Raw genomic sequence first — 12735 nt, 5'->3', positions numbered from 1 at the left:
CAGTCACATATGGTCAATATGCAATTTCTAAGCTATATACAAATTTTTCCTAATTTCCCTTTAACACATGCAGTGCCACCAAACCACGGCCATAAGTAGCTGAAAGATATGGCTTGCACCATTAGGGGTCTCCAGTGTAATTACAATATCCCAAAGTCCAGCCCAAATTGATTTTTTTACTTTCTTGATGAGCCAGCAATCAATCTGTGTGAGCAGAGCTGCAGTGAAAATCATGGAAGCGCATTCAGAGCAGATAGGAAAATATAAGCTTCCAAGAAACAATCACAAATGATAAGAAATTTTATTATAAGGAAGATCCAATGTGTCTATTGGGATGACGGTGCCACAGTAAAAGTCGGGTGGGGTGTATTTAGAAAACACAAACTAGAGAGCGACAATGTTGAAATATGGATGATAATCTGGTGACAGTCACCTGCTTATTACCTCCCTTGGATGCCAGTCATATATAATTCATAGACATGACATAAGATAACATGGGAGTACAGGCCCGAGGTGGTCCATACACGATATGGAGAAAGCAGGACATTTAGGGCTAAGTACCTATAAGCAGTTTTGGCTGGTAACTCAGTAAGAAGCTTTGGCGAGACAGAATAGACACCTAGTAGTATTGTGTGATAGATCGTAAAGCGTAAAAGTAAATCTAAAGAATACTCAACATGCAACAGATAATGCAGCAGCCTCTCCCAAGAAAAAGAAGTGTGTTTCATCCTGGCTCAGAACTGGAGTACAATTCTTAAATTACAATTCAAAAAGGTGAGAAAAATATCAGACATCTCTATACGACAATCCAAGAACAGACCGGCCTTGGATTCCCTCTGACTGCTCTAGGCATATACTATATGAGACTGTTGAGTTTGGGTCAGAAGACCCTCGGCAGGTCTCGGATTGGTATATAAGGAGGTCTGAATTCGGCCTTACTCAGTAGTCAACCAGGTCTACAAAACACACACTACAGTACTGATCCCAAGTTACGTCCCGTTATACTCCAGAGCAGCACTCATTCTGCTGGTGGAGTCACTGTGTACATACATTACATTACTGATCCTGAGTTACATCCTGTATTATATTCCAGAGCTGCACTCACTGTATACATACATTACTTATCCTGTACTGATCCGGAGTTACATCCTGTATTATTCTCCAGAGCTGCACTCACTATTCTGCTGGTGCAGACACTGTGTACATACATTATATTACTTATCCTGTACTGATCCTGAGTTATATCCTATATTATACCCCAGAGCTGAACTCACTATACTACCAATGCAGTCACTGTGTACATACATTACATTATTCATCTTGTACTGATCCTGGGTTACATCCTATAGATACACTTATAACGCAAGGGGAGAGGGGAGGTTTTTGTCTATGTAGTAGATAACTTTGCAATGTCTAGAGCATAAACTACAATTGCAAAAATAATGATGTTCGAGTATATGGTGTACAAATACTGTCTGCAGATGGTTAGTGCAGCTGTGGATTAATAATGAGTTAATAATGTTACAACTCTTAATCAGTAATTCAATATACGTAATGCAATATTTTAGCAAAGTCGCTCAGCTTTTTGGAATAGTTAGATATTTTTCCAATACAATGGTGCATAGTGTTTGAAGCAACAATGTACTCCACACTGGGCGTGACAGCAACTCCACCAGTTAAAGCCGCTTAGACTGCAAACAAACAATCAGATTGGCATTTTCTGGTGTGTCTATTATGAATACGTTTGTAAACATGGGAAGTAATTAATAAATCAGTAAAAGAAAAAAAACAAACAACATCCCTCTTAGCCCCCCAAAATGTGTCCCATTTAAGAGAGGTCAGATCAGAGCAATTCTCCATATTCTAATTAACCAGTTCTCAATCCAATTAATGTTTTTGTTTTTTATGTTTTTTTTTTAATCCAGCAACAGAGCCTACATCGGCTCACAGGAGGTAACAGAATGTAATGTACGTGCACATTATATATACAGTACATCACATTGTGTGGGCAGCTTGGGCAAACACATTGACTGATGGCTTCACAAGAAAGCAGGCATGAGCCATCATTCAATCGGAAAGCTCTCTGCCATAGCATGGAGTCCATCTGACTTTTCCCTTTTACAGATATACACAAGTATAATTTCAATTTTCTCACTTCATGCCCTTATACAAAAGGGGACTATAAAAATGTTTTCTGCTCTGTGCTGTAATTGTATCCCCCTTCTGACACCTGGTATTGCTATACTGTATGTAAATGCCACTAGAGTAGGAACATACTTCCATAATACTGGAATTGCTCATGACAGATACAACAAAACAATGAAGACTTTCTGCATGCAGTAGTACACTGGCACTATATTTACCTGGTTTTCAAACACAAAAAAAAAAAAGTTATCAAAGTAACCTATTGTTATTTTCAAACTAAACTTACCAAGTACTCATGGGTGAAAACCCAAGGATGCGAACGCTATTGCAAATATTTATGAAAAGTTGTTGTCAAATAGATTTGCAAAATACCTACCACATGGATTTTCAGCCAAGAAAACTTAGGGAGTTTAGTTATAAGGGAACAGAAAATGGAACTCAAAATAGTAGCGTGAGCCTAGCCTAACCTATAGCTAAGCTACCATGGCATTATTGGGAGAAAAGAACAAAAAAAAAAAGGGGTGGATGTAGTACAAAGCCGATACCTTTTCATAGATACGGTATTTGCAATATACACAACCCTTGGGTCTTCATCCATGAATGCTGCAAAAGTCACATTTTTTCTGGCAGTTCTTAAAAGGGAACTGAAGATGGAACTCATGAAAATGGACTCCAAATTACTACAATGGGGTTTAGTTTGGTTTCCATTTAAATGGATGCTATTTAAAAAAATGGAATTTGGGCTTTGAAGATACAAGTATGGGTATTTAGAAAATATCTATGAAATGTTATTGCCAGACCCAAAAATGCTTTGGTAGCCTAGCAAACCTAGTTTCACTACTGTTGAGAGTTCCATTTTCTGTTCCCTTATACCTTAACTACGTAAGCCATCTTAGGTGAATATCCAAGGGCTGGGTGTATTCTAAATCTATTTGTCAATAACTTTTCATAATTATCTGGGAAACAGCTATCCTTGGGTTTTCACCCATGAATACTTAGGAAGTTTAGTATCAATTCAGCATTAAGTTAAAGGGCCTCTGAAGTAAGTGTGAGCTCAGGGTTAGTATTGCATAACAGTACTGTGTAAGTTAATTGAAGTAGGTTAACTGCTTTGCATTTCTCAGAGGCCAAGTGAACTGGGTCTAAATGCCACCTATTTGATGGGTCAATGTTGACTTAAATTATACACATTGAAGGTAACTATCTTTTAAGACCCTGTTTGCTTTGTCTGAAGACGTTATTTACAAAGAAGACAAAGAACAGTGGGAAAAATGGCAAGTATCAGTAAGACCTGAAACCGTGCCATAATTCCAGATACAAGAAGTTTTTGGCAATGGAAGTGGCATAGAAACTCACCAGATTTAAACCACATAAAACCTGAAGGCTAGGAAACTTCAAATAGGAAAAATAAAAAAAATGTATTGTGCAACTGGATCAAAGTGTGGGTCAAATATCAAGAGTGTTAAACAACAAGATTAGATTACGCATAAGAAACATACTGATAAGTCCTGTTTGTTCCACTAAAGGTACCTTCACACTAAGGGTACCGTCTCACAAAACGATTTACCAACGATCACGACCAGCGATACGACCTGGCCGTGATCGTTGGTAAGTCGTTGTGTGGTCGCTGGGGAGCTGTCACACAGACAGCTCTCCAGCGACCAACGATGCCGAGGTCCCCGGGTAACTAGGGTAAACATCGGGTTACTAAGCGCAGGGCCGCGTTTAGTAACCCGATGTTTACCCTGGTTACCGTCGTAAATGTAAAAAAATAGCCGGATTACTTACGGTAATGCTCTTTTAATGAGTCCATGACAGCACCCACTGGAGAGATAGGGATCCGCCCCAAGGAACAGGAAACCTACAGAGACATAAAAGGGGGCGGTCCCCCTCTCCTCCTCAGTTTAATTTCAGAGTACCCGGAGGACCGCCAGTGTTAGTCAATCATCACCATGTATCATCAGAATATAAACTTCATAGAAGTAATTACATTGGCTTTTATTAGGGAGGGATGTGACTGGGTGCTGTCATGGACTCATTAAAAGAGCATTACCGTAAGTAATCCGGCTATTTACCCTTCGCCATGACAGCACCCACTGGAGAGATTTCCAGAGACCAACACCTAGGGGGGGACCACCGTGCTGAGGATAGTCCTGCCAAAGTGTAGGTCAGAGTCAGAAGACAGGTCGAGCCTGTAGTGATTATAGAAAGTGGAAGGAGCCAACCAAGTTGCAGCCTTACATATATCTTCGATTGGCACGTTCCCTTTTTCGGCCCAGGAAGAAGCCATGGCTCTGGTGGAATGTGCTTTGATGCCCTCCGGAGGTTCTTCGTTTTTCATGGAATAGGCCAACCGGATAGCGTCTCTTATCCACCTGGATAATGTTGCTCTTGTGACTCCATATCCTTTCTTTTTGCCCTGGAAGGATATGAACAGAGCCCTACTCTGCCTCCAACTACTAGTTTTCTCAATATATTGCAAAACTACTCTCCTGACGTCTAGAGTATGGAATTTTTGTTCTTCAGGAGTAGAGGGATCTTTAAAGAAAGTAGGAAGATGTATCTCCTGTGACCTGTGGAACTTCCCTGCTACCTTAGGAAGGTATAGGGGGTCCGGTTTTAAGATTAGTCTGTCATGAAATGTGAGAAGGTAAGGTTGATCTATCGACAAGGCCTGAATGTCGCTGACTCTTCTAGCCGATGTTAAGGCTACTAAGAAGGCTGTTTTTAACGACAAGTGTTTTAAAGATGCTGTGTCTATAGGCTCAAATGGGGATTCTGTTAGAGAGTCTAAGACTAGATTTAGATCCCACGGAGCTACTCTAGGTATGTGGACAGGAGTAACTCGTTCACAGGCCGTGATGAAGCGGGATACCCATTTATTACCAGCAATATTATGGCCATAGAGGGCACCCAGAGCGGACACCTGGACCTTTAGTGTGTTAACTGACAGACCTAACTCTTTCCCTTTCTGTAGAAATTCTAGTATAGATTTTATTGGGACTTCAGAGGGGTTTGAACTAGTATGGAACTGAAGAAACTTCTTCCATACTTTGGTGTAAATTTTTGTGGTAGATGGTTTCCTGCTAAGCAGGAGTGTATCAATTAGGCCTTTTGAAAACCCCCTGGAATTTAATATCTGCCTTTCAAATTCCAGGCCGTCAGGTGGAGGCTGTCCACCTGAGGGTGGAAGAAAGGTCCCTGGGAGAGAAGGTTTGGGATTGAGGGAAGGACCCAAGGATCCGTCACCGACATCGACCGCAGGCACGAGAACCATGGTCTCTTGGGCCAGAATGGCGCTATTGGTATTATCCTGGCCTGCTCTTCCCTGATTTTCCGTATTACTTGTGGAAGCAGAATTATCGGAGGGAAAGCATACGCCAGCTTGAATTGCCAGGGTGTTTGAAGAGCATCTAGAATGTCCGGGTGATCTGCACGGGACCGAGATGCGAATTTCTGGACTTGTTTGTTTTGTTTTGTAGCGAACAGGTCTATTTGGGGTTTGCCCCATAACAATGTTATCTTGTGGAAAATGTGAGGATTGAGACACCATTCTCCTTGATGAAGAGTGTGTCGACTTAGGAAGTCCGCTTGTTGATTGTCCTCTCCTTTGATGTGGACTGCCGAGAGGGACAACAGATGCTTTTCGGCCAGGATTAAGGTACTGTTTGCGGAAGACATTAGAGCGTCTGATCTTGTGCCGCCTTGTTTGTTTAAATACGCCACTGTCGTAGTGTTGTCTGAACAGATTCGGACGTGGCTTCCTCGTAGCTGTGGGAGAAATTGACGCAGTGCATAGTTTACCGCATTCAATTCTTTTAGGTTTGATGAATATAAATCCTCATTCTTATCCCAGGTTCCCTGGCAGAATCTATCTCCCATGTGTGCGCCCCACCCGTGGGGACTAGCGTCCGTAGTTATCGTGTGGGATGGTGATATTACCCAAGGGACACCCCCCGCTAGGTTGTCTTTATTTAGCCACCATTCTAAGGAGGATAAGACTTTCTCGGATAAAGTTATTTTCGATTCAAGGTGCCCCAGAAATTTTCTCTGTTCCCGAAGTATCTGATGTTGTAATGTTCGGGTATGAAGTTGTGCCCACTGAACGGCTGGAGTACAGGAGGAGAGGGATCCTAGCAAGGACATTCCTGCTCTCAGGGACATTTGAGGTTTGTGAATGGCCGCCACAACTTTACCCTCTATAAGAGATATTTTTTCTTGGGGAAGTAGACATTTTTGCTTTATGGAATCTAGACTAAATCCCAAAAATGTCTGAAGAGAAAGTGGGGTGAGTCTGGATTTTTTATAGTTGACGATCCAGCCCAGGCTTTCTAAGGACGAGACAGTGTCAGCTAATCGTTCCGCACACTGAAGGGATGAGTTTCCTACAACTAAAAAATCATCTAAGTAGGGAATGATTAATGTGTCTCTCTGGCGAAGGTAGGCCATTACTTCTAACATTACCTTCGTGAAGATCCTGGGTGCCGTGGAGAGACCGAAGGGCATGGCTGTATACTGGAAATGATGAATCTCCCCCTCAAGAGTTACTGCCACTCTTAAGTATTTTTGATACCTACTATGGATAGGGAGATGGTAGTAGGCATCTTTTAAATCAATGCCGCCCATTCTACAATTTGGAAAAAGGAGCTTAATGGCCGATCTAATAGACTCCATTTTAAACGTATAATTTTTAATAAACGTATTGAGTTTTTTAAGATTTATAATTGTTCGAAATGAACCATCGGGTTTAGGGATTAAAAATAACGGAGAGTAGAACCCTTTACCCTCTTGTCCCTTTGGCACCCTAACTAAAACATTTTTAACTATAAGACTTCTAATTTCCAGTTCAAGGGCCTTCTGTTGCACTGGTGAGGAAAGGGCTGTTAAAATAAAGGAATCATGGGGAATTTGGAGGAATTCTATTTTCATTCCTTCCTTAATAATATTTAGCACCCAGGAACTTGACGTGATTTTTCGCCATTGGGGAAAGAAAAATTTTAACCTGCCCCCTACTGGGGTGTCTGGTGTTTCAGAATTTGTTGTCTCTACGGAAGGGGGGGCCTTTGAACATAGTGCCACCCTGTTTTCCCTCTCTTGTGGCCCATCGTGACGATCTTTCATTTTGTGTTCTTTTCCCGAACGGCCTCTTCCTAAAGGTCTTCCTATAGAAAGGAATTGAGGGGTCAGGGAAGGCTTTTTTCCTCTCTTTTGCTTTTTTGAGGATCTCGTCTAATGCTTTCCCAAACAAAAACTCACCCTCACACGGAATAGCGCAGATCTTAGCCTTTGACTGCGTATCCCCCTTCCAGCTCTTCATCCATAACGCACGTCTGGCATTATTAATCAGACCGGCTGACCTTGCTGCAAGGCGAAGAGAGTCAGCTGAAGCATCGGCCATGAATGCTGCTGCACCTCTAATTAGTGGTATCGCATCCCGCAATTTTTGTCTGGAGACCCCCTGTTCGATTTGTTGATCCAGCTGATCAATCCACACAAGCATGGATCTAGCTGTGCACGTGCTGGCAATTGATGGCTTAAATATGCCCGTGGAAGCCTCCCATGATCGTTTCAGTGACGATTCTGCCTTCTGATCTAAAGGATCAGAAAGTAGGCCCGCATCCTCGACTGGTAGGGCTGACTGTTTTGAGGTGGAGGCGACTGCAGCGTCCACCTTAGGGATTTTAGTCCATGAAATTAACTCCTCATCATTAAAGGGGTACTTCCTTTTGGAGGCTGACGGGAGAAAACCTCTCTGGTCCTGTTTCTCCCACTCCCTCTTTATCAGAGCCTTAACCGCAGGAATTACTGGGAATGCTCTTCTCTTCCTCTCCGCCAACCCTGCAAACATGATGTCTTGTGCAGTTTGGTCGTCTTTTGTATCCTCACAACCTATAGTATTCCTGATGGACTTTACTAGGTTGTCCACCCCATCAAGAGGAAAACAAGCTCGACCCTCAATGTCGGAATGTGTTGAGGAAGAGGATGACGCCTGCGAGGAGTCTGAGTGGATAACGCCTTCCTCCTCGGACTCAGAGCTGGATATAGCCTTTTCTTTCCCGGATTTTTTAGGGGGGGTACTGGCTTGTGAGATGGCCTGTAATTCCTCTCTAATTATGGCCCGTATATCTGTGACCGACATAGATGGACTCTGCATTGTTTCCGCCATACACTGATTGCAGAGTTTTTTGGGGTGGGAATCTGGGAGAGGCTCGTCACATAACGCACATTGCTTGTGCTTAGATTTCTGTCTCTTTTTGGCCTGGGAGAAGAAGACATTTGTGGAAAAGGGTGTCAGCTTTATAGGCAGAGGGGAAATCACACTCACCCAGTGAAGCTGTACGGTACCGAAATAGGAGGCTGCGACTTTCTGGATCTTGAATCCTTGGTCTCACTCCTGTGGCTGGCATCTGAGGACCTTCTGCTGGCTGGCTCACCTGCTGGGTCCACAGTCTTGCCTGGGGACGACATGTTGCATCGCCTGTGCGTTTGCAACTTCCCCCTTTTTATAGGCCAGGATCCGGTCAGTAAACTTTTTTTTTTTTTTTTTTTACTCTGCAGCGGTGCACTGCGCATGCGCGAAACCGCGCTTTTCCCTCCACCGCTGTGTGAGTGACCCGGAAGTGCTCCTCTACTTCCGGGTCATTCTGGGGATTCTTACACCGCTCCACGCATGTGCGGCCGCCATTATCCCGGCCTGCGCTATGGAGCGGTGTACCGGCTGCCGCTGCCGCTGCAGCTGTGCCGCAGATCCCGGACCCTTTTACCTGGTGGTCCGCGTCTGGAGCCTGTTCAAGCCGCACCTCTGCAGCGCTGCTCCTGTGGAATCGGCGTCATCTCTCCCGGACTCAGCCATCCCACATGCCGGCCCGACGAGGGGGGAGCCGTCTAACGGAATCTCCCCCGACGCTGCATCTGGACTGCATCCCCTGCCGTTCGCGCAGAAACCGCACAGGCGGATGCTCCTAGCCCAGGTATGATTTCTGTAGTCTTCAGAGATCCTGTCCCCTGGGAACAGGAAACCTAAACTGAGGAGGAGAGGGGGACCGCCCCCTTTTATGTCTCTGTAGGTTTCCTGTTCCTTGGGGCGGATCCCTATCTCTCCAGTGGGTGCTGTCATGGCGAAGGGTAAAAACAAACAGTACATACTCACATTCCGGTGTCCGTCAGGTCCCTTGCCGTCTGCTTCCCGCACTGACTGACTCCCGGCCGTAAAGTGAAAGCAGATCACAGCGGTGACGTCACCGCTGTGCTTTCACTTTACGGGCCGGCAGTCAGTCAGTGCGGGAAGCAGACGGCAAGGGACCTGACGGACACCGGAATGTGAGTATGTACTGTTTGGTTTTTTTTACATTTACGACGGTAACCAGGGTAAACATCGGGTTACTAAGCGCGGCCCTGCGCTTAGTAACCCGATGTTTACCCTGGTTACAAGCGAACGCATCGTTGGATCGGTGTCACACACACCGATCCAACGATGACAGCTGGAGATCCAGCGACGAAAGAAAGTTCCAAACGATCTGCTATGACGTACGATTCTCAGCAGGGTCCCTGATCGCTGCTGCGTGTCAGACACAGCAATATCGTATGGATATCGCTGGAACGTCACGGATCGTACGTCGTAGCGACAAAAGTGCCACTGTGAGACGGTACCCTAAGCGACGCTGCAGCGATACAGACAACGATGCCGATCGCTGCAGCGTCGCTGTTTAGTCGCTGGAGAGCTGTCACACAGACGGCTCTCCAGCGACCAACGATTCCGAAGTCCCCTGGTAACCAGGGTAAACATCGGGTTACTAAGCGCAGGGCCGCGCTTAGTAACCCGATGTTTACCCTGGTTACCAGCGTAAATGTAAAAAAAACAAACAGTACATACTCACCTTCTGCTGTCTGTCACGTCCCTCGCCGTCTCCTTCCCGCACTGTGTGAGCGCCGGCCGTAAAGTGAAAGCAGAGCACAGCAGTGACGTCACCGCTGTGCTCTGTACTGCCGGCGCTCACAGTCAGTGCGGGAAGGAGACGGCGAGGGACGTGACAGACAGCAGAAGGTGAGTATGTACTGTTTGTTTTTTTACATTTACAATGGTAACCAGGGTAAACATCGGGTTACTAAGCACGGCCCTGCGCTTAGTAACCCGATGTTTACCCTGGTTACCACTGTAAAACATCGCTGGCATCGTTGCTTTGGCTGTCAAACACGACGATACACGCCGATCTGACGACCAAATAAAGTTCTGAACTTTCAGCAACGACCAGCGATAGCACAGCAGGATCCTGATCGCTGCTGCGTGTCAAACACAACGATATCGCTATCCAGGACGCTGCAACGTCACGGATCGCTATCGTTATCGCTGCAAAATCGGTTAGTGTGAAGGTACCTTTAGTGTGTGCAGTACTGTGCTCAAAGTGCATGTTGACTTGCAGAACAACTTTTCAAAAATAGGAAATAAATTTAAAAAGTGCCTTCAAATTTCACTAGATGCATACAGTGCCTAGGAAACCAGGAAACCATGTAATACCCAAAAATGACCAAGCACTGCAAAAAAAAAAAAATTAGGGAATCTAGATTGTGAGCCCCAATAGGGGCAGCGATGATAATGTATGTAAACTGCTGCAGAATATGACAACGCTATATAAGCTATGCATAATAAAGATGCTTCATAGCAGTCTAGACGCTACTTTGCAAAACCAGACTGCTGTCCAGAAAGAAAAAGTCCTTTATTTCTATTAACTTTTTAGTATTCTGTCCTGATCAAACAGACCTGTCTTAAGAGAATAAGAGAAAAAAATACTAAATACCAACCAAACTCCCCAAGTATTCTTGGGTGGGTGAAAAATCCTATTACCCAGAGAGCTTAGAAAGTATTCTACCAACAGTTTATTCTGCATCCGAAAACCTCACCTGCATTTCTTTGTCTGAATATTTCTGAGGGTTCTTGCTGCCCTGGCTTTTTTTCCTCAGTTTCTTCAGCTCCACTTGACATTTTTCCAAGGCATCCCCTTTGTTTTTCTGCTCCACTTGATATTTTTTCAGAGCAGCCTTAAATGAAATAAAGAAAGTTCAATAGGCATTCATCTTTAACATTTGGATTAGAAAGGTTTAAATTATTAGTTGACAGGTAATCCAATATTAGAAAATATGGCTCCTTTCTTGCAGTAACCGTGCCACATTTGCACATAGGCTGTATCCGGTATTGCAGCTTCGTTTCTTTGTATTTGATATTGCGGCACAGCCCATTTACTTCAAATTGTGGTGTGCAAGTTGAAAGAAAGCAACCTTTTTATTTTTTTTATATAATCCTGATGGCTCAGGAAGGAAACTCAATGGTACACTCCATAAACCAGGCCACAATGGAACTGCAATTTCGGGGATTGGCCAGCACAACTTGCAAAAGATCTATCGGGAACAGAACAGTAAATCCAATACTGATTTTCCAACCTTCAATTCAGGATTGTTCATGATCTTCCACTTCAGCAGCCACAGACATTAAAAAGCAAATAGAAAATCTCTTAAGGGTCAGTGATTTTACAGAGGTCCCAGCTATGATTGAACAGCCGACACAGTCTAGTAATGACATACAGTAATTACACACAAGACCGGACTTCTAGGGACAATGTGTCATCTATGGGTCTTGTATATTTTCACTTGTCCTTGGACACAACACTGACCATTCCCATTGTCACAGGAATTTGTATGCAAAACCCGAATTTATAATTATAGACCTTGTTGTATACAAAAGGCCAACAATATACGTGGCTACAAATGAAACTTCTCCCAAAACGGGAGAATTATTTGTTGCCTTTCTAAAGAAAAGTCGAGTACAAGAGGCTTGTAGTCAGCTTTTATACATCTTTCCAAAATAACGCAACTCTAGTGCATGGCTATTGTGGCTCACTCATTCATGGGAATATCATATATACCAAAAATAAGGGTGCCATTTCTGAAAGGAAAAAAAACGCAGACCTTATTCTAATCTCATGCAAAACCTTGAAGACCTTTGTGGAATAGAATACAGAGATTTTAATCAATCCTGAAAAAGGGGCTGCCCTGTCCCTGCCCCAAGCCAGGCGCAAAGGCCGCCCCGTCCCGAGCCAGGCGCCGCCCTGTCCCAAGCCAGGTGGAAAGGCCGCCCCATCCCAAGCCAGGCGCAAAGGCCGCCCCGTCCCAAGCCAGGCACCGCCCTGTCCCAAGCCAGGCGCAAAGGCCGCCCCGTCCCAAGCCAGGCGACGCCCTGTCCCAAGCCAGGCACCGCCCTGTCCCAAGCCAGGCGCAAAGGCCGCCCCGTCCCAAGCCAGGCGACGCCCTGTCCCAAGCCAGGCGACGCCCTGTCCTTGTCCCTGCCCCAAGCCAGGCACGCCCCATCCTCACCCCAAGCCAAGAACTGTCCCAAACCAGGCGCCGCCCTGTCCCCACCCCAAGACAGGCGCCGTCCCGTCCCAGGCCAGGCGTAGGGGCCACCCAGTCTCTGCTCCATGGCAAACTTTCAAGGCAGTGTTCGTCCACAAGATTAAGTAAATCAAGAGAACATGGAAAAAAGAAAAAGTTGACTGGCTAAGGGTGAGAACTTTAGAAGAAAAATCTTTTACGCTTAAA

General features: G+C 44.8%; 2 protein-coding genes across 9 annotated transcripts in view; both read right to left on the bottom strand.

Moving 5' to 3' along the window:
* The window catches only part of BAIAP2 (BAR/IMD domain containing adaptor protein 2), a 145242-nt gene that overhangs the window by 34971 nt on the left and 97536 nt on the right, over positions 1–12735 (bottom strand). For all 8 annotated transcript variants that reach the window (XM_077253344.1, XM_077253342.1, XM_077253340.1 and 5 more), the window contains exon 6: positions 11044–11181. In XM_077253344.1, coding sequence (XP_077109459.1) covers positions 11044–11181 — 138 coding nt within the window. The remainder of the gene's footprint in view (positions 1–11043; positions 11182–12735) is intronic.
* Positions 5463–8864, bottom strand: LOC143766016 (uncharacterized). Its single transcript, XM_077253331.1, has 2 exons — positions 8491–8864; positions 5463–8404 (listed from the first exon to the last, which is right to left on the bottom strand). The coding sequence occupies exons 1-2, from the start codon at positions 8716–8718 to the stop codon at positions 7175–7177; spliced, it is 1458 nt and encodes a 485-aa protein (XP_077109446.1). The 5' UTR covers positions 8719–8864; the 3' UTR covers positions 5463–7174.

Source organism: Ranitomeya variabilis, chromosome 4 (genome assembly GCF_051348905.1).
Source record: "Ranitomeya variabilis isolate aRanVar5 chromosome 4, aRanVar5.hap1, whole genome shotgun sequence".
NCBI lineage: Eukaryota > Metazoa > Chordata > Amphibia > Anura > Dendrobatidae > Ranitomeya > Ranitomeya variabilis.
This window is presented reverse-complemented; position numbering and strand designations above follow the sequence as displayed.

Coding starts and splice junctions, on each gene's coding strand:
- LOC143766016 (XM_077253331.1), bottom strand. CDS start 8,718: ATGCGCAGTGCACCGCTGCAGAGTAAAAAAAAAAAAAAAAAAAGTTTA. Junction 8,405..8,490: donor AGTCGCAGCCTCCTATTTCG/GTACCGTACAGC, acceptor TTCTTCTCCCAG/GCCAAAAAGAGACAGAAATC.